The sequence below is a fragment of the Zootoca vivipara genome, chromosome 17, assembly GCF_963506605.1.
Source record: "Zootoca vivipara chromosome 17, rZooViv1.1, whole genome shotgun sequence".
NCBI classification, from domain to species: Eukaryota; Metazoa; Chordata; class Lepidosauria; order Squamata; family Lacertidae; genus Zootoca; species Zootoca vivipara.
This window is the reverse complement of record NC_083292.1, coordinates 17,678,714-17,702,023: the sequence shown is the minus strand read 5'-3', so window position 1 is coordinate 17,702,023 and position 23,310 is coordinate 17,678,714. Positions and strand designations below refer to the sequence as shown.

Sequence of the window (23,310 nt, the reverse complement as noted above, 5' to 3'; positions counted from 1 at the left end):
TGGGTATATAATTCCAGCGGACATTTTGCTCTGTAAACATAAGGTTGTTCCTTACAGTTCTGTTGATAGTTTCAGTTACCCTCTGCCAAAAATCTTTCAGTATAGGACAAAGAAAAAACATATGTTTTAGAGAAGCATTATTCCTATTGCATCTCCAACAGTTAAATATCTTAGATAGCCCTTTTTAAAACAAACGTAGTGGGGTCCAGTATATTCTAAAAATTATTTTTTGTTGAGACTCCTCTGGTGTATGCACTACCTTTGAGAGATGAAGGCAGCTCAGGTGGTTGCTCAGAGGCGCACTGTTGCTCTCTGGCCACAGAGGGCGCCACGTCCACAGGGATGAGCGTCTATTGTCTTGTTCCAAGGGAGCCTCCAGGCAGATGTGATTTGGTCCTTGCAAAAGGAGCAAGCAGGGAGGAGAAGGTCTCCCTGGCATGGAATGGACCAGAATGTGGAAATTGAGGATGGGGTGGTTCTTGCTGGGACACCGTGAGCAGAGTCTGCCAGAGTGAAACACTATACGGTTGCAGCAGGGAGAGCTAGATCCATATCATCATCATCATCATCATCATCATCATCATCATCATCATCATCATCATCGCACCTCTCCAGAAGAAGACCTCAGGGGGTTTGTGTGCTGCTGTTTGCCTGGAGTCCGCCCCCATCCCCCCCCCCGACGCTTCCAACCCTGGGGGAAAATACATGATGGGGTGCCTGGATTACTTCTGGGAGTTCTGGAACTACGAGACTCCCAAAGTGATTGTGGTGAAGAACAGGAACCTTGGGGTCATCTATAGACTTGTTCAGCTCCTCATCCTGGTCTATTTCATCTGGTAAGTCTGGGCTGTCTATGGGAAGTGGTGCAATCCAGTGATTTTTTGAGACTCAGAACTGAGCATTTGGATAGAGCTCAGTTGGTGCCAGCAGTGCGTTCCCCCCTAAAAATAATGTTTAGGGGTACCCTCATTTTGAAAATCATCGTTTTATAGTTCAAATGGGGGGGGAATAAATACAGTAAATGGACAAAAGTACAAAGATTCACAAAATGTTTAGGGGTATGCATACCCCTGCGTAGTCCCCCCTCCCCCCAAAAAGCACTGGGTGCCATAACACAAAGGTTGCAGGTTTGATCCCAGCTACATATTATTGCATTGCAGATGGTTTGGCCAGAAGATTCTCAGGGTCCTTTTCAATTCTGGGGTGGCCAGTGATGGGAAAATATATTTTCCATTAACTTTCTTATAAATGTGGGAAGTGAGCCCTGCTGCATTTTTGGGGAGGGGCGGGGCGGTGACTTTTGCTTGTCTTGCTTAGTGGGCTCCTATATGTGCTTTTTAACTTGTTCATCAATTATCTAGAATTAGGCTGCGAGCGGTGAGGTTGTTAGACGAAAGAGAGTTTGTTGAGAGTTCTGAAAGGACCTCTCTCCAAACTGGGCAGATGGGCAGTAAAATGGCAAATACAATTCAGTGTCAGCAAGTGTAAAGTCAGGGCAAAAAATTATCATCTTAATTTCATATAGACACTCATAGGATCTGATCTGAGCAGCGATGGACCAGGGACGAGAGTTTGGGATGTACCAGATATCTTGGCGAATTTGTCAACCTAGTGTGTGGTTTTGCTGTGAAAAGGGCAAAGTCCAGGCTACAGATAATTTGGAAAGGAATTGAAAATAAAACTGTCAGTATCATAATCAGTGCTATTTTTCTAGAAATAGAGGTGCCTTGTTCGCTTACAATGGCAACGGCGCCCTCCTGAGAGGAGCTGTAATGGGATTTTTTAAAAGCCCTGTTGATACAAATGGATGGTGTGTGACCACATTTAGAGTAAAGTTCTGGTCACCCCACCTCGGAAAGGATATTGTACAACTGGAAAAGGGGAATCAAGGAGATCAAGGCGATGATGGACCGACTCCCAATGAGGAGAGATTGTAGCGTTTGGGAATTTTTAGTTTAGAGAGCAGGTGAGTAAGTGGCCACACAGTAGAAGTTTTTAAAAAATTATGCTTGGCATAATAATACCAACATGTTGTTGTTGTTGTTGTTGTTGTTGTTGTTGTTGCTGCTGCTGCTGCTCTTCTTCTTCTTCTTCTTCTTCTTCTTCTTCTTCTTCTTCTTCTTCTTCTTCTTCTTCTTCTTCTTCTTCTTCTTCTTCTTCTTCTTCCCCTGCCATGTCTGGGTTTCCCCAAGCACTCTGGGTGCCTCCCAACAGCATATTAAAAACACGATAAAACATCACACATTAAAAACTTCCCTAAACTTGGCTGCCTTCAGATGTCTTCTAAAAGTCAGATAGTTGTTTATTTCCTTGACATCTAATGGAGAGGTTGGATAGAGAGAATCTTTCCTCCTTCTCTCGGAACACTAGAACTAGTATACCTCCCCTTTGTTGGAAGATTCTGGGGAGATTGCTTCACACAATGCATAGTTCAACTTTGGAACTTACTGCCACAGGAGGCAGCGATGGCTACCAACTGGAATGGCTTTGAAAGATGACTGGACAAATACAGGAAGGAGAGGGCTATTGATGGCTGCTAGCCATGATGTCTATGCTCTGTCTCCACAGTTGGAGGGAGCGATGCTTCTGAATCGCAGTTGCTGGGAACCACAGGTGGGGAGAATGTTGCTCCTGTGCTCAGGTCCTGCTTGTGGGGTCCCCCACAGGCATCTAGGTGGCCACTGTGAGAACGGGAGGCTGGACTAGGGGGCCAGGCAGTTCTTAATGCAAGGTTTTAGTCTTTACGGTGTTATAGGAAAAAACTGCTCCTTTTCCCTTATGGGTTTATCCAAGAGTCTGCATAGAGTCCTTAAGTGGGTTCCCTATCGGTAGGAGAAAATAACAGAGGCCAACCAGAGAATATTGAGAAGCAAAGCGGCTAGTGAGCCTGATCTTTATTAAACTGTTGCAACAGGGTCCCTACTCACCACACGCAGGAGGGAGGAGAGAACCCTGAACAATGGTGCGCAAGCCCTTATACTGTATGGACTTTTGAACTGCCCACCCTCAGGGCCGGTGCTAGGGCTTTTTGCGCCCTAGGCAAAATCACCTCCTGGCGCCCATGCGTCCCCTCCATAGGCGGGAGGAGCGCAAGCCAAAAGGAGAGCTCCGCGCCCTCCCGCATATGGAGGGCATGCTGTGAGCTTCCCAGCGGCGGCGGCAGCAGCAGCAGCGCCCATAGCTGAAGGCTTCAGCTACGGGGGCTGCCGCTGCTAATGCCACCGCTCGCTCGTTGCAGCCGCTGAGGAGCTCACAGCGTCCCCTCCATAGGCGGGAGGGCGCTCAGCTCTCCTTTTGGCTCGCGCTCCATAGGACCTCCATAGGCGGGAGAAGCGCGAGCGCACGCCGTGGGAGGGCGGCGGTGGCGCGGGATTTTTGCGGGGTTTAGCGCCCCCTCCATTTACGCGCTCTAGGCAACTGCCTAGTTCGCCTAAATGGACCTACCGGCCCTGCCCACCCTGTAGCCCAAGACCATCCCCAAAAAACTTCATACATACATCACAGAAGGAGGCGGTCTACAGCAGAAATACATCACAGGAGATGGTCTACAGCAGAAATCCTGTCTGCCAGGATACCTGACAATGGTCCCTGATTGCTTTACTTGGGCAGCCTGGCCATTCTTGTGTGATGGTAAATACTTTAGTCCCTGAATCCATGTCACAGGCTCACCGTATTCATACACAAATACACCCTTAAAACAGGTAAGCAAAAGACAGCGGAGAGGCTTTCCCATTTCCTTCCTCCTTGCAGAGAAATTGTTGTTGTTTAGTCGTTTAGTCGTGTCCGACTCTTCGTGACCCCATGGACCAGAGCACGCCAGGCACTCCTGTCTTGCACTGCCTCCCGCAGTTTGGTCAAACTCATGTTCGTAGCTTCGAGAACACTGTCCAACCATCTCGTCCTCTGCCGTCCCCTTCTCCTTGTGCCCTCCATCTTTCCCAACATCAGGGTCTTTTCCAAGGATTCTTCTCTTCTCATGAGGTGGCCAAAGTATTGGAGCCTCAGCTTCACGATCTGTCCTTCCAATGAGCACTCATTGCAGAGAAATATTTGAGTTCAATTTGGGAGAGTCCAACTGGCTTCAGGATTGCTCTCCTGTCCTATTTCAGACACGTGGTTTATATATTGATGTAGGTGTTTGCCTTGTACATTTATGAACGTTGATTTTATATATTTGGGACCATAGAATTTTTATAACAAAGGTGCTACAAGACTCTGCTGGTTTCTCAACAGGTACGTGTTTATCATCCAGAAGGGCTACCAGGAGAGCGAGTCAGGCCCAGAAAGCTCCGTCATCACTAAAGTGAAGGGTGTCAGTCGCTCTCAGCACAAGGTCTGGGACGTGGAGGAATATGTGAAGCCCCCGGAGGTGAGCACGCGAGAGCGCCCTCCGCAGACAGAGTGAGGAACGCGCACCTGAACTCAGTGGCGGAAGAAGCACAGGGATGTCGCCCCTGGATTACGGGAGGCAAAAGGAGACAAATGGGTGCCCTTCTGACAGGGGTGCCATCTTGAATAGAATATTTTGGGGGGCTTGCATAATCAATCACATGACATGACACACGCACACCATTTGAATGGCAATGCCCATTAACTTGGGGTGGCACGACACCCCCACTATTGGGGTGGGGTTGGGGGTGAAGGGAACCCTAGGAGTTGGCTCTTATGCCTCCAGGTGGTTCTGGACTACAACTCCCATGATTCCTGATGTGACCACAGGCCATGCTGGCTGGGACTGATGCAGGCTGGGAAACCCAACCTCTGCAGGGCACCACAATCGTTCTCCCTGATGCTAAGGTCTCCAACAATGCCACTTGATAAAAACCTGTGTGGGACATCGTGTAGAGCCTTGGGGGGGGGAATGGGGCAAATGCTCTGCCTCCAGAATCCTTTTTTTGGGGGGGGGGTCGGGGAGACTCAATTATGTTTATTGGGTAACTCAAATAGGGAGAGTGCTGTGTACTCTGGTCCTGCTTGCAGGCTTTCCACTGAGGCAGGGCCGGCCCAACCATGAGGCAAGCTGAGGTGATTGCCTCAGGTGGCAGAATCGACAGGGACAGCAAATCCCGACTAGATCGTTATTCCCCTTTTGTTCCCGATGTAGATCGTCACTCACCTCTTCTTACCTAGGACACCCATTTTGTGGTTTGCCTCAGGTTCGAAAATGTCTAGAGGCAGCCCAACACTGAGGTATCTGGCTGGTCAGTGTGAGAACTGGGTGATGGGCTAGAGGGACCCCTCCCCCTTTCGCAGCCAGGTTCTCTTCTCATGTTCTACAAGTGCCCAGGATTCTCACAAGGCTGGTTGGTTGGTTGGATGCTTTGCTCACAAACACCTTTGGTGAAGCATCATGCATACATCATAGATACATCATACATATGTCACAAACAGGGAAGGGTCTTCTGGCAGAAACTGGTTCATCAGGTTTGCCCCCAACCCACCCTTCCTTGCACTCCACCTTACACCCATCAAGTGATACAATGGAAATATTTACAAGTTCCTGGTTTTCCAGGCCAGGTAATTGCACTTCTTTGCCCAGAGTGAGAGCTAATCCATCCCTGGATGGTTTGCTATTGTCCATGGGACGACTACCTGTCTGGTTCCCAGTTGCCAGGATGCCAGTAATTCTGTCTTGTGCTAGGGCAGTGATGGTGAACCTATGACACGTGTGTCAGACGTGACATGCAGAGCCCTCACTGCTGGCACGCGCCCCATCGGCCCATTCACGCTGCTGTTGTTGTCCCCCCCCCCATTTGTTCTCCCGTTCCTCCTCACGCTACAGCTTGTCTCCGATCCTTTGTTGTTGTTGTTGTTGTTGCTGGTAGCCAGGGATTGGTTTTTTAACCCTTTCTGTGCTATTTTTTCTGGTGCTTTGGCAGACGATGATTGGGTGCAACAGTGTTCGTTTTTTAACCCGTTCTGTGCTGGGTTTTTTTATCGCTTTGGCAGACTATGTCGGTGCTGCGTGTTAGTTCCAGCGAAAGTATTATTCATCATTTATTTCTGTTCTCTCCCTCCCCCAAAAGTGCAGCAGCTTTGGGGCACCCCCCAAAAAAAACACAAAGCAACTTTTGCACTCCCAAAAAACCCTCCAAAACTTTGATCAGCAGCTCCCCCCAAGAAGCTCAACAACTCTGGGCACTTTGTGATAAATAAGGGTTTTTTGGTTTGGTTTGGTTAAATAATTAGTTTTTGGTTTATTAAATACAGTTATATATTACAATTATACATATTTGTTATTTAAACTATAAATATCGCGAAATTATAGTTTTTTCCTCAAAGTGACACACCACCCGAGTTATACTTAGTTTTTTGGCGAATTTTGACACACCAGGCTCAAAAGGTTGCCCATCACTGTGCTAGGGGCTGCTGCGTGCATGGTCCCAGGTTTCAGGGATTGTGGCTGTCTTTACACATTTCCCAAGTTTCCCCTTGGTAGCCATTCCTTTCCCTGAGTAAAATGAAGTTGAAATAGTGTGGTGTCGTGCATTATGTGGTGCTTCGAGAAGACACTGTGTGTGTGAACACTGCTTGCTGGAGGTGCAACCCCATCATTATAAAAATTCCTGTAACACCTCTAACTCTCTGTCTCGTCTGCAGGGAGGCAGCGTCTTCAGTATCATCACCCGCGTCCAAGTCACCCCCTCACAGACTCAGGACACCTGCCCTGAGGTAGGAATTGGCTGTGCCAAATATTTCACATCCCTGATTTGCTATCCGCTTCCTTTTTCTCAAAAGTTTGCCTGTTCATCCAAAGAGGCACTACGAACCATCCTGTCGAGGTGGATCTTGTGCCCCGGGAACTATGGCTCTTGCTGTGCAAGAATGTGGGGAATGTTCAGGGAGGCAGGAGAGGATATATTGTTCATTAATATCCTTCCTAACTTGCGCTAGCAAGTTCCTTTACTTAGCAGAGTTTCACACCCCCATTTTAAATGCACAGCGGATAACTGGTTGCAGGCTTGTGTAAGCCTCTCACTGTTAGGTTCCTGGTAAGTTCCTTTATATCCCTCTTAAAAGAATAAACACACCACAATCTTGTGTAAAGTATATAAAAGTTGTTTACTCACATCAGTTCACAGTTGATCCCTGAGGGCAGACTTAGTTACATAGCACATACATGTGGATCTATCCCATATGGGGATAATCCCAGTGTCCTCTGTTGGCTGGAAGGCAACAGAGCATCTCTAGCTAAAAAGCTGCTCCGACGACGGAGGAAGTCAGAGAGAGAGTGTGTGGCAGCATGCCCTGCCCTTTTGTTACCTGGTCAGGTAAGGTCACGCCCACCTGTAGTCACATGCAAAGGAAGTATGTCCCAGCCAGGAGGAAACAGGAAGTTTTCGACTGGCTGGACCAAACATTCCCCCGCATGTCCACTTTAGGAAAACAAGGAATGTTGTACTTGACAGCTACTTATGTATCACATCCCACATTAACTACTCTCTCTTGTCCACCTTTTGCAGAACATGAGGGCTCTGTGCCGCTCCGACAGGAACTGCAATGCAGGAGAGATGGATATGCTGGGGAATGGTGAGCAATGGGGTTGTCTCGTAACAGGAACCGGTGTGACTCAGGCTCGAAGCGAGCGAGTTGTGAAATCCCTGGCTTGGCTCTCTTCTGGGTTTTTAGCCATTTATTTCTTTTCTTGCATCTGTACTCCGCTTTTCACCTGTTGTGGAACCTTGGCCGTTGTTCCCAGGCGTGCATGCAATTCCCAGGTGGCCACCCATCCAGGCACTGAGCAGGTTTAGGCATTCAGCAAGGTGGTGTCTCTCCAGACCATGCCCACAGCTACAAACCTCCCAATCTTCTGCCTTCCAGATGTTCTTGAACTACAACTCCTACTAACTCTAGCCAGCAACATCATTTGTGACTACAACTCCCATCAGCGCCAGTCAGCACACTGCCATTTTGGACTACAACTCCCATCAGCTCCGGCCTCCGCAGCTGCATCACGCTATGGCTGATGGGAGCACAGCTGCCCTGGCTGGGGCTGCTGGGAGTTGTAGTTCAAAACATCCAGCGGTTACCAGGTTGGGGAAGGCTTCTTAGTGCAGACGCCATTCTCCCAGACGCCATTCCTCCTGGCAATATTGAAGTGACAACACCCCACCAGGCTCAAAAAATGGGGTTGTGGGGAAACCAGCTTTCACCTGTGCCCTGTAAATGGGGTTGTGGGGAAACCAGCTTTCACCTGTGCCCTGTTCTTTCATTCGTTATAGGAGAGAAGACAGGACGTTGTATCTCCTATAACTACAGCAAGAAAACCTGTGAGATTAGAGCTTGGTGCCCAGTGGAGGACGCGGCATCTGTCAGGTAAGGAGGGACAAGGAAATAAACAGAGATGATAATAATAATAATAATAATAATAATAATAATAATAATAATAATACAGTGGTGCCTCGCTTAACGAATGCCCTGCTTAACAAAATTTCTGCTTAACGAAAGGTTTTTTTCTAGCGGAGGTTGCCTTGCTAGACGAATGCATTTTACGAAAAATTCGTCTAGCGAATCGCGGTTTCCCATAGGAATGCATTGAAATTCAATTAATGCGTTCCTATGGGCAAAAATTTTTTCAAAAAAATTCAATGCATTCCTATGGGATTCGCTAGACGAATTTTTCGTTAGAAGAAAAGACCTGTGGAACGAATTAAATTCGTCTAGCGAGGCACCACTGTAATAGTAATAATTTATTATTTATACTCCGCCCATCTGGCTGGGTTTCCCCAGCCACTCTGGGCAGCTCCTAACAAAATTAAAAGCGCAATAAAGCATCAAACATTAAACATTTAAAACTTCCCTAAAGAGGGCTGCCTTCAGCAGGGGTGGAGGAACGGGGCTGAGGCAGGTGCAGGCCGCCCCGGGTGTCACCACTGAGGGGGTGTGACAAAATGCCAGGCGGCACTCACTGCAGGGCCTGCAGTGCGCCCGAGCCATGCCTCTCTCCTGGGAGAGACGTGGTGGCTTAGGTGTGCGCAGGCTCCATGCTGCCCACATGGTCCGCCCGCTGCCTCCCCCCACCAGCTGTAGGGCAGCTGAGTGGGAGGAGGCAGGTAGACTCCAGAGGCCCCAGGGTGCGTCCTGCCCCTATGGGCGGCTCGCCCTGCCCTGGGCGTGTCGCCCCAGGTGCCTGAGCGGCTTCCTCCCCTGCTGGCCTTCAGATGTTTCCTGAAAGTCAAAGTTGTTTATTTCCTTGACATCTGAGGGGAGGGTGGGCGCCACTACCAATAAGGCCCTGTAACTTCACTTCTTGTAGTGAGGGAACAGCCAGAAGGCCCTCGGAGCTGGACCTCAGTGTCTGGGCTGAACAATGGGGGTGGAGGCGCTCCTTCAGGTACACTGGACCGAGGCCATTTAGGGCTTTAAAGAAAATAAAAAAAATCCTTCCAGTAGCACCTTAGAGACCAACTAAGTTTGACATAGGTATGAGCTTTCGTGTGCATGCACACTTCTTCAGATATGTGCATGCACATGAAAGCTCATACCTATGACAAACTTAGTTGGTCTCTAAGGTGCTACTGGAAGGATTTTTTTTATTTTGTTTTGACTGCATCAGACCAACACAGCTACCTACCTGTAACTAGGGCTTTAAAGGTCAGCACCAACACTTTGAATTGTGCTCAGAAACGTGCTGGGAGCCAACGTAGGTCTTTCAGGAACAGAACAGTGTTATATGTGTATGCTTGTGTATGTGTTTGTGTGTGTGATCTTTTCTCCCCTGACTTTAACAGCAGACATCTTTGCTTCCTAGTGAGAACTTGTCAAAGATGGCCCCAGAGTTCACCATCCTCATCAAGAACAACATCCATTTCCCTCGCTTCCGGTTTACCAAGTAAGAGCACCAGCACGTCCAGGTAGGGTTGGTCGCCTGACCCAAGTCCTAGGCCAGGCATCCCCAAACTGTGGCCCTCCAGATGTTTTGGCCTACAACTCCCATGATCCATAGCTAACAAGACTAGTGGTCAGGGAAGATGGGAATTGTAGTCCAAAACATCTGGAGGGCCGAAGTTTGGGGATGCCTGTCCTAGGCCCTTGGAGGGAAGTTCCCAAACTGGGTTCCCAAATCTTGACCGGTGACTGCGATGCATGCAGAATGATGTCCGATGGCAGATTTGCCCTTGTGTTGTCAACTTGGCTTTTTTCTGATGCACTTTTGCTGTGCCAGAAAAAGTCCAGCAGCACACACAGGAAGGGGAGTTTTGGCTCCTGATCCTTGTTCCGTCTTCTCTCCAGAGGGAACGTCAAGGACAACGATGACAGCTACCTGAAGAGCTGCACCTTCAACGAAACAACAGGCCTCTACTGCCCCATCTTCAAGCTGGGCTTCATTGTGGAGAAGGCGGGAGAGAACTTCACCCAGCTGGCTGAGAAGGTAAAGATCGTGTAGGGATGTAGGAAGCTGCTTTGTACAAAGTCAGGTCCATCTGGTTCAGAACTGGCCAGCAGCCGTCTCTTTCCAGGGTTTCAGGCAGGGAGTATCTCCCAACTCTACCTGGAGATGCTGCCGGAGATGGAACGCTGGATCTTCTGCATGCAAAGAACATGCTGGACCCTGAAAGAGAAGTTAGGTTTCTAGTCCTTATGATTGTAAGAAAAATAGCGCTGAACTAAACATGTAGATGCCTACTATTCAGCCAGACCCCAGGTCCTTCTACTGGTTCTCAATAATAATAATAATAATAATAATAATAATAATAATAATAATAATAATAATAATAATAATATTTGTACCCCGCCCATCTGGCTGGGTTTCCACAGCCACTCTGGGCGGCTTCCACAAAGATCAAAAATACATTAAAAGACTCCAGGGCTTCAGGAATCTTTCCTACCAGGAGATGCTGGCAGAGATTGAACCTGAGACCTTCTACATCAGGCATCCCCAAACTGCGGCCCTCCAGATGTTTTGGCCTACAACTCCCATAATCCCTAGCTAACAGGACCAGTGGTCAGGGATGATGGGAACTGTAGTCCAAAACATCTGGAGGGCCGAAGTTTGGGGATGTCTGTTCTACATGCCAAGCAGATGCTCTGCCACTGAGCTATCCTTCCACTATTGCAGGAATGTCCAAAGTCCGTTTTTTGGGGGGCAAACCTGGCCCCTGCAGCAGTTTATTTATTGGGGTCAAAGCTCAACAAGTTCAATCCTAAAAAAAAAATCTCAACAACTTTGGGGTAAAATCGTAAAAAAAAAAAGCTGGACTTCAACAGTGCCAAATGCAATCGAAGAAATGACCGGGAACAAACTCAGTACCAAAAGCAAGTTGTGTTGCTTTTGTCAGAGATTGGCTCAGATCAGGAGTGCCTCAGTGGAAGCGTTCTTAACTGGGCTTGCGTTGAGCAGCAAATTTAAACATTGCTAAAGGCAAGCCCCATTGCAAGTGTTGAAAACCATCAGAAAACATGGTCCCTGAATGTTGGTCATGCTGGGTGAGGCTAATGGAACTCCAATGACCTCTGGAGGGCAGAAGGTTTGAAAGGCTGGCTTAGAACCTCTGTCTGGGGGCAGGGGAGAGAAATTCAATGCAATTCAAATTTAAGGAGCACCTGCCTAATTCACACTTCCCAAAACAATTCTCAAACCAAAACAGCCGTCCTTTGAAATTTGCATACCTGCAGATTTACCGCCCCGTGCAGTTCTCCAGCCAAATAACGGGTGCAAAAAATGGCAAATTTTAGCTTAAATAAAGCACAGGATGCAAAATGTATATATATTAGGAGGGGGGGGGGAAATGACATTAAAACGCTGATGGATTTTCATAAATCACAAACTCGTTTGGAAACATGGAGAACTGAACTTAAGTTTGGGAAAATTCTCACACTGAGAGAAACAGAAATTGATGGATTTGCCCATCGTTGTATCTTCCGGCAACTGGGCAAGTTTGCTTTGGTGGGTGGAGGTGGGCGGACTTTCCCCTTGCCCGTTTCGGAAGCTCCAGCCTGGTGCTTCCTGCTCCACAACCCCCGCCCGCCAACTTGTGGGATGCCCACAACCTCCCTCAGGTTGCCAATTCCGGGTAGCTGGCCGCCCTCTAATTGCCTTTCTCTTCATATCAATCAGCCCCAATCGACTCTCATTGCTCTCCTGGGATGGAGGGTATATTATCGGTTGCTTCAGTGAAGCTCATCTCTCAGCCATCCCGGCTGCTCCTCACCCCGTGGGATTAGTTCTTCGGCTAGATGGACTCCACGCTCTTACTTACCCCAGCAAGGATTTCATTGACCAGGGGAGTAATGAAGTGGGTCAGAGAGTCAGTGTGGCCTAGTGGTTAGAGTGCTGGACTATCGCCTGGGAGAGCAGGGTTCAAATCCCCACCTGGCTGTGAAGCTCTCTAGGCACGTCCTTGGGCCAGCTGTAGGCACATGAGAAGCTGCCTTATAGTGAGCTAGACCTTTGGTCCATCTAGCTCCATATTGTCTACATTGATATCCTTGCAGGCGTCGGCAAGGTTATCTGGCCATGGGCTGGATCCATTCCACAGAGCTCGTATGTGGGCCGGACATGCGCAGCGCGATGCCAGAAATCGCATCTGCGCATGTCCCCGGTGACGAAAATCGCGCCTGCGCAGAAGCAATTTTGGGCGTCTGGGCATGCACAGACGTGGATTTTGGCATCTGCGCATGTGCAGATGCCATTTCCGGCACCACTTGGCGAGTCCCCGCACTGCGCCACTTTAGTGCAGTGCGCAGGGGATTTCCTGAGCGGGCAGCTCAGTGACCGGGCGGCTCGTGGGCCGGTTAAATGGCCTCCGTGGGCCACACCCAGCCCAAGGGCCGGAGGTTCCCTACCTCTGTCCTAATGCCACCATGCAAATCTATGGATCAGCTGTGCTTGGAATATAGTGTGCTGTTTTGGTCACCTCCCCTCAAGAAGGATACTGTAGAGTTGGAGAAGTTTCTTTCTTTTTCTTTTTTGACAATATAATAAATAAATAAATGAATAAATAAAAATGTGCACCCCACCCTATTCCATTGCAACCGTCCAATCTCCCAAAATTTCAACACCTCTTGCGATGGTTTGGCCCTTTTCCGGTTTAACAGTACAAATTCTATAAACACCCTCCGTATCTCTTCAAAATAATTTCTCCTGCATATTCCCCATCTTACCTTAATGGCACATGTTAATTTATCATTAATAGCTATATCCCACACCTCTTTACACCACCTTTCCATTTTAGAGGAAGAAGGGCCTTCTCAGTAGTGGCGCCTGCCCTGTGGAATGCCCCCTCACCAGATGCCAAAGAAATAAACAACGATCTGACTTTTAGAAGACATGTGAAAGGCAGTCTTGTTTAAGGAAGTTTTTAATGTGTGATGTTTTATTCTGTTGAGAGCTGCCCAGAGTGGCTGCCAGCCAGATGGGTGGGATAATAATAATGATGATGATGATAATAATAATAATAATAATAATAATAATAATAATAATAATATATTCTGCTTGCCCTTTCTACTTCCTAGCTATAATAATTTGTGCAGCTGTCAATAAACCTGTGAGCAGGTTCCGGTTTCCGCCTGCAGGAATGGCGGACCTGTTTTCCATCTCTCTGACCTTCGTAAGGAATTTGGCGGTTGCTAGGGGAGTAAATGGCAACCCCCTACCCTCTCCGGGGGTTACGGAGAGGGGCCGCTGGCCCGCGATGCCCCCAGACCCACTCCGACTGTTTTTGGAGTGGGGGGAGCTTGGGCTGAGCACTTACGACGGCCAGGACTCCCGGACGCTAATCTGCATGGCGGGGATTTCCATGGTTAAAGAAGATAATTAGGCTTAAATCTATGGACATACTTCAGAAGGAGGGGAAGAAGCGCTGTTTACCGCTGAGAATTTTATGCTGCTGAGCGAGAGGAGTCAAAGAATGTACGGCATCTGGAAGAAGGATTGATGGGGACGGAGCGATAAGGGAAGCAAGTTTTTATTTTTTCTTCATATTGTTGCCTCGTATCTTCCCGGACGCGATGTCCTGGCTTGTTTGGAGTGAAAGAGAAGCAAAAGACTGTGTGAGTTGAACTTTATAGCTGTTGTTACTGAGCATATTTCTTAAAGATGTGAAGTTGCCGATGAGAAAAGCCCCCCCCTAGTCAGACGGAAGGAGATCTGGACGCGTTCGGAGGATTTATGAGCTGTGACGCACTTTAAATTGGAGCAGCGACCTGAAGCTAAGTTCAGCTATAGGGCAAGGAGATCCATTAATTTACCAAGAGTTCATGGTTGGATGTTTGGGTCTCCTGCCTGAAAAAGCTGTAAATTCTATAAAGATAAATAAATCGTAAATCTTCATGGCTATGAGAGAAAATGAAAGTGATTTGAGCCTTTTAAGATGGCGCTGCTACTCCGTCGCAACAGGGAGCTCCACTAAGAAGATTTATGGGGAGGCTGGACTGATTAACTCACACAGGAGAAAGAACATCTGTGAAACTTCGTTTGACATTTATCTCAGCAGCTGGAACAATCGGATGAAAGTGGAAAACATCTAGGTGACTGTAAGGGGAAGATTTGGAATATTATGAGCTTGGAGGACGATTTGAACTTTAGAAATAAGACGGCAGTGGACAGTTGCGAGGAATTCCCAATTTCTTGAAGCATGGGAACCCAAAAATAAATTATTTAGATGATTTGGCATAACATTCGGTTTGATTGATATATATATGTGTATAATTTGAAATATTGAATGTGATATAATTGGTTTTAATTGGAAAATTAATAAAAATATTTTTAAAAAAAATAAAAATAAACCTGTGAGCAAGTCCTTCGTAATCTGTGATCCGTCCACCCCATCGTAAATTGATAATAATCCTACCTCTGGACTTTCGGTCAGCTTTAACCCAGTGATTTCTGTTATCTCCTTAAACACCCTTTGCCAAAAAATTGTACATATTTACACCTCCACCACATGTGAACATAATTCCCTGTTTCCTGGCATCCCTTCCAACATAACACCAAATATTCCTTGTTTATTTAATTTGATCTGAGTTGGAGAAGTTTCAACCAAAACGATCAAGAGCTTGGAGCAACTCCTGGGCAAGGAAAGTCTGCAGCGTTTGGGACTTTTTAAGTTTAAAGAAAAGGTAAGAAGCGACACGATGGAATCTGATAAACCGACGCATGACTTGGAGAGAGCAGAGAGAGAAAGGTTTCTCACATAACACCAGAACTGATGGACATCCGATGAAGCTGAATGTTGGAAAAGCAGGACAGATTAAAGAAAAGATCTTCGTTGTGCAGCGCTGAGTTAAACTATGGAACTCACTGCCACAGGAGGCAGCGATGGTCACCAACTTGGATGGCTTTAAAAGAGGATTGGACATATTCGTGGAGGATAAAAGACTCCCAGCTACCCTGGTTGTGCACTACTTTCCACTGGCAGAGGCATCATGCGTTTAAATACCTGTTGCTGTGAACCGCAAAGTGGGAGGATGCTGTTCAATTCGGGTCCTGCACATGGGCTCCCCAAATGGGCTTCTGTTTGGCCCATGGGAGGAGAGCAGGATGATGGAAAAAGGCAGGTCGTTGGCCTGAGCCAAGGGTACTACCATCAAATTGCATTTTATGATCCAAACTTGCACCTCCATTTTCTTTTCTTTGTTTGAATTGCTTTATTGATTGTAAAGAAAGAAAAAACAGTCAACAAAGGAAAAACCCAAAGGATGATACAAATTACCAAAAAATAAATTAATTTCTTACAACACAACTTCTATTATGACTTCCAGTCACCCCATCGAGAGTCCCAGGTTTCTGTTGAATAGCGCATTTTTCATTATCACTTCAAACTTCTCCCAAATTTTTATTTTGATGAGGATTTCTATGTTTATGCAGGGGTCATTCTAAGCCTGCCAGAGAATTCATATTCTTACAATGCTTTTAAAGATATTTTCTGTAAATATCCCACTCTGCAGTGAGATTTTGATCTGTATTATCTCTCATCCTTCCTGTCATCCTTGCTAATTCTGTGTATTCTAATAATTTTGTCTGCCAATCCACTTTGGTCAGGGTGGAATCTCCTTTCCATTTTTTGGCTGTTAAAATTCTTGCTACAGGTAGGTAGCCGTGTTGGTCTGAGTCGAAGCAAAATAAAAAAATTCCTTCAGTAGCACCTTAAAGACCAACTAAGTTTTTATTTTGGTATGAGCTTTCGTGTGCATGCACACTTCGTCAGATACACTGAAACAGAATCCACCAAACCCTTATGTATATTCAGAGGGTGGGGGTGATGGGAATGGGTGATGGGCTGATGGGAGTGGTGAACCTGTAGATGGCTGTTAACGACTGCTGATGACTGCAATTGGTCCGGGGGGGGGGAGAGCAAGGGCTGAGGTGCTAAAGAAAGCTTGATCATGCATAATGAGATAAGAATCCAATGTCTTTATTCTTTATGTCTTTATTCATCCCAGGTGGCTCCATGGTTTTAAGCTTGGTAATGAGTTCCAATTCAGAAACTTCTCTTCCCAGTCTGTTCCTGAAATTTTTCTGTAATAAAACAGCTGCTTTGAGATCTTGTATAGATTCTTGCTGCTGCTGTTGTGTACAAGAAGATCTCCCTCACATTTTCTGGAATATCTATACCTATTATACCCAGGCTTTGGGGTTTTTTTTAAAAAACCTCTTGTTAAGTTCATTGTACATCCCCAAATTCCCTCATTTTCCTACAATTCCACCACATGTGAATCTTTGTACCCTCTCTGCCTCTCCAACCAATGCACCTCCCCTTTCAAGTGGCAGTGGCGATGATGTGGGCACCACAGAGACACTGGCCAGGGTGGGCTTGTGGTGTTGGGAAAGAGGTCCTCTCCTTTCGCTGATCCCGCTTTCCCTCGGCAGGGCGGCGTGATTGGGGTGATCATTAACTGGAATTGCAACCTGGACCTGCCGGATACGGAGTGCAATCCTCGCTATTCCTTCCGCAGGCTCGACCCCAAGTGGGCCCAGGCCTCCTCTGGATACAATTACAGGTAACAGCACATCCTTGTTCTGGAAGGAAAGGCTCGAGCTGTTTTGCTACCTTTGGCAAAGGAGGATCCCTTCCTTGTGTTATAAGAAAAAGCTGTTCCTTTTCCCTTCTGGGGTATCCAAGAGCCCCTACAGAGTCCTTAAGTGGGTTCCCTGTCGGTAGGAGAAAATAACAGAGGCCAACCAGAGTACAGTGGAACCTCGGTTTATGAACACCTCGGTTTATGAATTTTCGGTTTATGAACGCTGCGGACCCATCTGGAACGGATTAATTCATTTTCCATTACTTTCAATGGGAAAGTTTGCTTCAGTTTATGAAGGCTTCAGTTTATGAACAGACTTCCGGAACCAATTACACCCATGCTTCAGTTTATGAACACTTCAGTTTAAGTACTCCGCGGACCCGTCTGGAACGGATTAATCCACTTTCCATTACTTTCAATGGGAAAGTTTGCTTCAGTTTATGAACGCTTACTCTGCGGACCGTCTGGAACGGATTAATTCACTTTCCATTACTTTCAATGGGAAAGTTCGCTTCAGTTTATGAATGCTTCAGTTTATGAACAGACTTCCGGAACCAATTGTGTTCATAAACCGAGGTACCACTGTATATCGAGAAGCAAAGCGGCTAGTAAGCCTGACCTTTATTCAAGGAACTGTTGCAACAGGATTCCCACTCACCACATGCAGGAGGGAGGAGGAACCCCGGACAATGGTGGAGGCGGCGATTGGGCCGGATCTGGCCCCCAGGCCTTAGTTTGCCTACCCCTGCGCTAAACAGATGGACCTCCCTATTCCTCCTCCAAATTTGTCTGATTCCCTTTCAAAGCCCTCCCCCCCAATAGCAGCCATCCCCACATCTCATGGCAGCCAGAGCTATGATGTTATGCGAGCCCCTCTTCCTTCGACTGCTTACTTGAGCTGACCTGCGTGCAAGGGAGGGTCTTTCTTTTGCAAAGGGTGTTGCAGTTTCCACCATCATCCAAGGCCTGGAGCCCCTCTTCCCAGCCCCGATCTGCTGACATTAAGACACATAGCTCCAGAGAGTGGGGGACCTTTTTCAGCTTGAGGGTCGCATTCGCTTCTGGGTGGGTGGGGGGAACATGCCAGGGCAGGCATGTCAAACCTGCGGCCCTCCAGATGTTTTGGACTACAACTCCCATCTTCCCCAACCACTGGTCCTGCTAGCTAGGGATCATGGGAGTTGTAGGCCAAAACATCTGGAGGGCCGCAGGTTTGACCTGCCTGTGCCAGGGCCAAGGCCAGGGCCAGAAGTGGGTGGAGTAGGCTCGTTTCTACAGCTCCCTATCAGTCCTCCATCCACAGAAGAGGCATGATCAGAGTTCAAAGGCGCATTCTAGTGAGGGGTGTGGCCGGTGGAAGGGAAGAGTACACGGGCATTCCGTGACATCACAGGCGTTCAGCCAATGAGTGAGTGGAGCAGCACTCGCCATTATAATAGTGACCTTTTAAGCGCCAACATTTTCTACCAAGCGGTGTATGTTTAGGTGGGGGAAATAAGCATTTTCTCGACAGCCTTGCTTGCTGCCAATGCAGCCATGCAGGAGGGCCAGGTTTCTCTGTGCCAAAGTTCTGGGCATTTTATGGCAGCAGCCAGCCTTGTTCACGCCCCTTGCTTTTGACCCCCAGGTTTGCCAAGTACTACAAGCACAGGGGCAAGAGCACCCGCACCTTGATCAAGGCTTATGGCATCCGCATCGATGTGATTGTGCACGGGCAGGTAAGGGACAGAGATGCTTGCTATAGGAGGGACATGGGGCTGGGCTACTGGGATGTAGGTATCGCATTGCAAAAGTAGCATTTGAAGCAGGGCTTCGTGGAGGGGCTGGAGGAACCGCTTTCAGGCTAAGGGCGGCCTTCCCTTATGGGCAAGCTTCAGGAATCACATGCCAGTAGAGGTCGGGGTGAAAGGTGAAGTCGACAGGTACAAGAGAGATGCAAGAGGTAGATCTCTCTCTTACATCTCCTCTAGGGGTGGCTGTGGTCTAAACCACTGGGCCTCTTGGGCTTGCCGATCAGAAGGTCAGCGGTTTGAATCCCTGCGACGGGGTGAGCTCCCCTTGCTCTGTCCCAGCTCCTGCCAACCTAGCAGGAAGGTAAACGGTGTTTCCATGCACTCTTTTTTTCGTCACGGTGTTCCATTGCGCCAGAAGCGGTTTAGTCCTGCTGGCCACATGACCCAGAAAGCTGTCTGTGGACAAACACTGGCTCCCTCGGCCTGAAAGCGAGATGAGCGCTACAACCCCATAGTCTCCTTTGACTGGACTTAACTGTCCAGAGGTACCTTTACCTTTACAGTAGGCTACATTTTGCAGGAGGTATTGGGGAAAAAAATATGTTAAGAATAATATTGGAAAAAACTGGGTATTGAAACTTGCTTAACCTAAATCATATATCCCAGTTTCCAGCGGCCCTTTAAAGTTTGCTTCACGCAGAGTATATGCAGTCAGAAGTCGACCTGGTTAAGAAAACACCACCAAGAGCGTAGGGAATTATCTCCCTTATATGAAACCCCTTACTAGCTGTACGCTTGTAAAAGCATACAGATGAAAACACAAGCTGTTGGGTTTCTTTAACTGAAAAACAAACTGACACTAAAGAGACTTTAAACTAAAGATAAATGCTTTCTCTCTTAGCAACGTTATCTACCCACATTCCAACCTTCAACCCATTCGAAACCTCCCACAAACTCCCACATAACTCCCATTAAGCTACCCAAGAATTAACAGCAAACTAGCATTATAACTAAGCAACTCTCATACTAAGATTCAACTAAGGGATCTCTTAAACTGAGAATAACTGAGAATCAACTAAGTATTCTCCAACTAAGGTACTGATCTCACTGAGAGAGTGATCTTCTAAGAGATGAATCAAACTGAAAGATCTAACTAAGAGATACAGAAGGCTTTCTGGCAGAGCCTTATATACAAGAAGCAGAGCCCACGCCTGTGAGCAATTAACAGAAACACCGGCACCTGTTTCTCTTAAACAGACAGTATTTACATTAGACCGGCTCTAAAGTAACTTGACTATTCAAAACATCCAACAGGAGGTTTGTGGGCATTCCTCCATGCACACCTGTCCCCCCAACTGCCATCCAGGTAAGCAAGCAGCATGGCCCTGGTTCAAGGACATGTTCCAGACATGTCAAAAGCACTTGAGGTTACTATTATTGTTATCATTTATTTATTTATTTACTTTGACTAGCCAAAGCCACTACAAAAGACAAAATGCATGAAACAGAGTACTGTAGATGCAAAATAAAATGCATCACGCATTCAAAATAGTCATCAAAACCAGACATACTTTCACATCAGTTAAATTCTTCAAGGTTACTGCAAGCAGGGCTAATAGTGATTCTGTCCCTTTCTCCCCTTAGGCAGGGAAGTTCAGCCTTATCCCCACAATCATTAATCTGGCCACGGCACTGACGTCAGTGGGAGTGGTGAGTATGGCGGACCGTGGCCTCCTCTCTCTTGCTTCATTGAATTCAAAAAAGGACTTCAATTGATCACTCTCCTCCTCCGGCAGGGCTCCTTCCTCTGCGACTGGATCTTGCTGACCTTCATGAACAAGAACGACATCTACAGTGCCCGGAAGTTTGACCAGGTAGTGGGGAGGGTGCCCCTGAATGGACGGAGCAGATGGGGCTTGAACAATCTGTGATCCTAGACCCAAAATGCCCGTGCTCCATGACAAATCCACTGCCAACCCTGGGCCAGCCGAGAGGGGCAGGAGATCTCAAAGAGCACCCCTCCCACCTTGGAAAGAGCCCTGGAGGCTGGTCCATTAGAAGGCAAATGGGGCACTGCCCCACCAACCTCAGTCTGGCCTCACCCAGCCCCCCGACCTGCCTGCCTTCTTTCTTACAACCAGCCTGGTCTCTCTGCCTGTCATTGGTTCCACTTCCTGTATTGCAAGGGGTTGGACGAAATGACACTTGGGGTCCCTTCCAACTCTACAATTCTGATGAAAAAACCCCACCCATTTATATTGCATCCCTCCCTGCCCCAAAGCCTTTTTCATTGTATGTGCTAAGAGTCCTCCATGCACCTTTAGTCTAAAATGGAAGTCCGTTCCATCATCTCGTTTTCCTGCAAGTGTAGGTCAGGCTGAACCATTGAGGGGGTGGGGTGGGCAAAGCAGATGCTTTACCCACCTCCCTGCTGACCAGCCTTCAGTCTCTAGGTCAGGCATCCCCAAACTTTGGCCCTCTAGATGTTTTGGACTACAATTCCCATCTTCCCCAACCACTGGTCCTGTTAGCTAGGGATCATGGGAGTTGTAGGTCAAAACATCTGGAGGGCCGCAGTTTGGGGATGCCTGCTCTAGGTGGCCTCTGGCTGGGTTGGGACTCTGATCAGTCTTGCAACTGTTATAAGAAAAACTGCTCCTTTTCCCTTATGGGGTATCCAAGAGCCCGTACAGAGTCCTTAAGTGGGTTCCCTATCGGTAGGAGAAAATAACAGAGGCCAACCAGAGAATATTGAGAGGCAAAAGCGGCTAGTAAGCCTGATCTTTATTAAAGGAACTGTTGCAACAGGGTCCCCACTCACCACACGCAGGAGGGAGGAGAACCCTGAACAATGGTGAGCAAGCCCTTATATATACTTTTGAAATTGCCCACCCTGTAGCCCAAGACCCCCCCCCCCCCCAAAAAAATCATACATACATCACAGAAGGAGGCGGACTCCAGCAGAAATCCTGTCTGCCAGGATACCTGATAATGGTCACTGAATGCATTACCTGGGCAGTCTGACCATTCTTTTGTGATGGTTGATACTTTAGTTCCTGAGTTCCAGGTGACAGGCTCTCCGTATTCATACACAAATACGCCCTTAAGGCAGGATTTGTAAGCAAAACGATTTGTAAGAGGAATATTTGAGGTCACTGGGAGAGTCAACATGGCTTCAGGATTGCTCTCCTGTACTATTTCAGACATGTGGTTTATATACTTACCGGTTTATATGTGTTCGCCTAGTACATTTATGAACATTTAATTTATATTTGAGACGTTAGGATCCTTATAAGACTACTCATGACTTGTCCTTTCTCCCACATCTGGCCAGATGCCCAAGCTCCAAGAGGGAACTCCGACGACGGACTGCAGCATAACCGATTCCTGCACTCAGGCCTCCTCGCCCGCAGACTCCAAAGCGCCCATCCATCTCTGAGGACTCAGGAGCTCCTTTCCTGTCCCATTTTCTCAGGATGGTCTTCTCTGCATCTGATAAAAGGCAACTTCATCCTCCTGTGGCCCCCGGTACAATAAAACGAGTCTGTCTTGAAGGTGTTGGGAGAGGAGTCTCATTTTGACCACAAGACCGGTGGAATTCGTTCTTCCCAGGGTACAAAAACAGCCCTACGAAATTCCTGAGAGGCGAATGGGAGGAGCAGGGAGGAACTGAGCCTTTGCAGACCTACAACCTGCCAGACCTGGCTTTATCCCGGCAAAGGATGGACAGCGTTGCTGGATCATCCCATCCAGCATCCTGTTCACAGCAGTGGCCAACCAAAGCCTCTTTTGGGAAGCCCACAAGCAGTGCCTGAGTGCAACAGGGCTCTCCTCACCTGTCATTCTCAGCAATTGGTACCCAAAGGCCCACTGCCTGCGACAGGCGAGTTGGCCAACATAGCATGATCTTTCCTGCCTGGAATGCTAAAGAGCTTCTGCCAGCCAGTGTAGACAATATTAAGTTAGATAGACCACTAGTCTAGTTACAGGTAGGTAGCCATGTTGGTCTGCCATAGTCGAAACAAAATAAATTCCTTCCAGTAGCACCTTAGAGACCAACTAAGTTTGTCATTGGCATGAGCTTTCGTGTGCATGCACACTTCTTTAGATACCTGATAAAAGCTCATACCAATAACAAACTTAGTTGGTCTCTAAGGTGCTACTGGAAGGAATTTATTTTGTTTAGACTGCTAGTCTGACGCAGCCTGTTCTTGTATGATTGAATCCCACCTGATAATAGCTGAAGTCTGGAAAAACCCTTTGTTTTAAAACGGGGTTCAAAACCAGCTAAGTGGAGTCTTCCTTCTCTTGTTTTTGCATCACCCCCTCCTCTACAAATGCCCCCGCTTCTGCAGCAAAACTCACTTCCTCTGTTCCATTTGGGAACTGGGAATGAATACGTCATACCAAGCCCACCAGCCGCTTTGCTCGACGGCAGGCGTTTGACCTAGCTAAGTGCTCATGGAGAAGCGCTAAGTCAATTAGAAAAGCATTCAGAGGTAATTGAGCCAGCTCGGGGGAAGATATTTCTCCCCCTAATCAGATTGCCCACCTCTTCTGTTCCCAGAGCAAATCCCAACACATTACAGGCTCCCCCTCAACCCCATTAAGGAGA

The 23,310-nt window shown here is 47.5% G+C and overlaps 1 protein-coding gene across 1 annotated transcript; it reads left to right on the top strand.

Annotated features, from left to right (window-relative positions):
* The first annotated feature begins 708 nt into the window (after positions 1-708).
* On the top strand, positions 709-22,370 carry P2RX2 (purinergic receptor P2X 2). Its single transcript, XM_060269822.1, has 12 exons — positions 709-836; positions 4,234-4,369; positions 6,601-6,672; positions 7,464-7,530; positions 8,223-8,316; positions 9,752-9,832; positions 10,234-10,372; positions 16,811-16,941; positions 18,590-18,680; positions 20,340-20,409; positions 20,460-20,569; positions 22,030-22,370. The coding sequence occupies exons 1-12, from the start codon at positions 709-711 to the stop codon at positions 22,132-22,134; spliced, it is 1,224 nt and encodes a 407-aa protein (XP_060125805.1). The 3' UTR covers positions 22,135-22,370.
* The last annotated feature ends 940 nt before the right edge of the window (positions 22,371-23,310 follow it).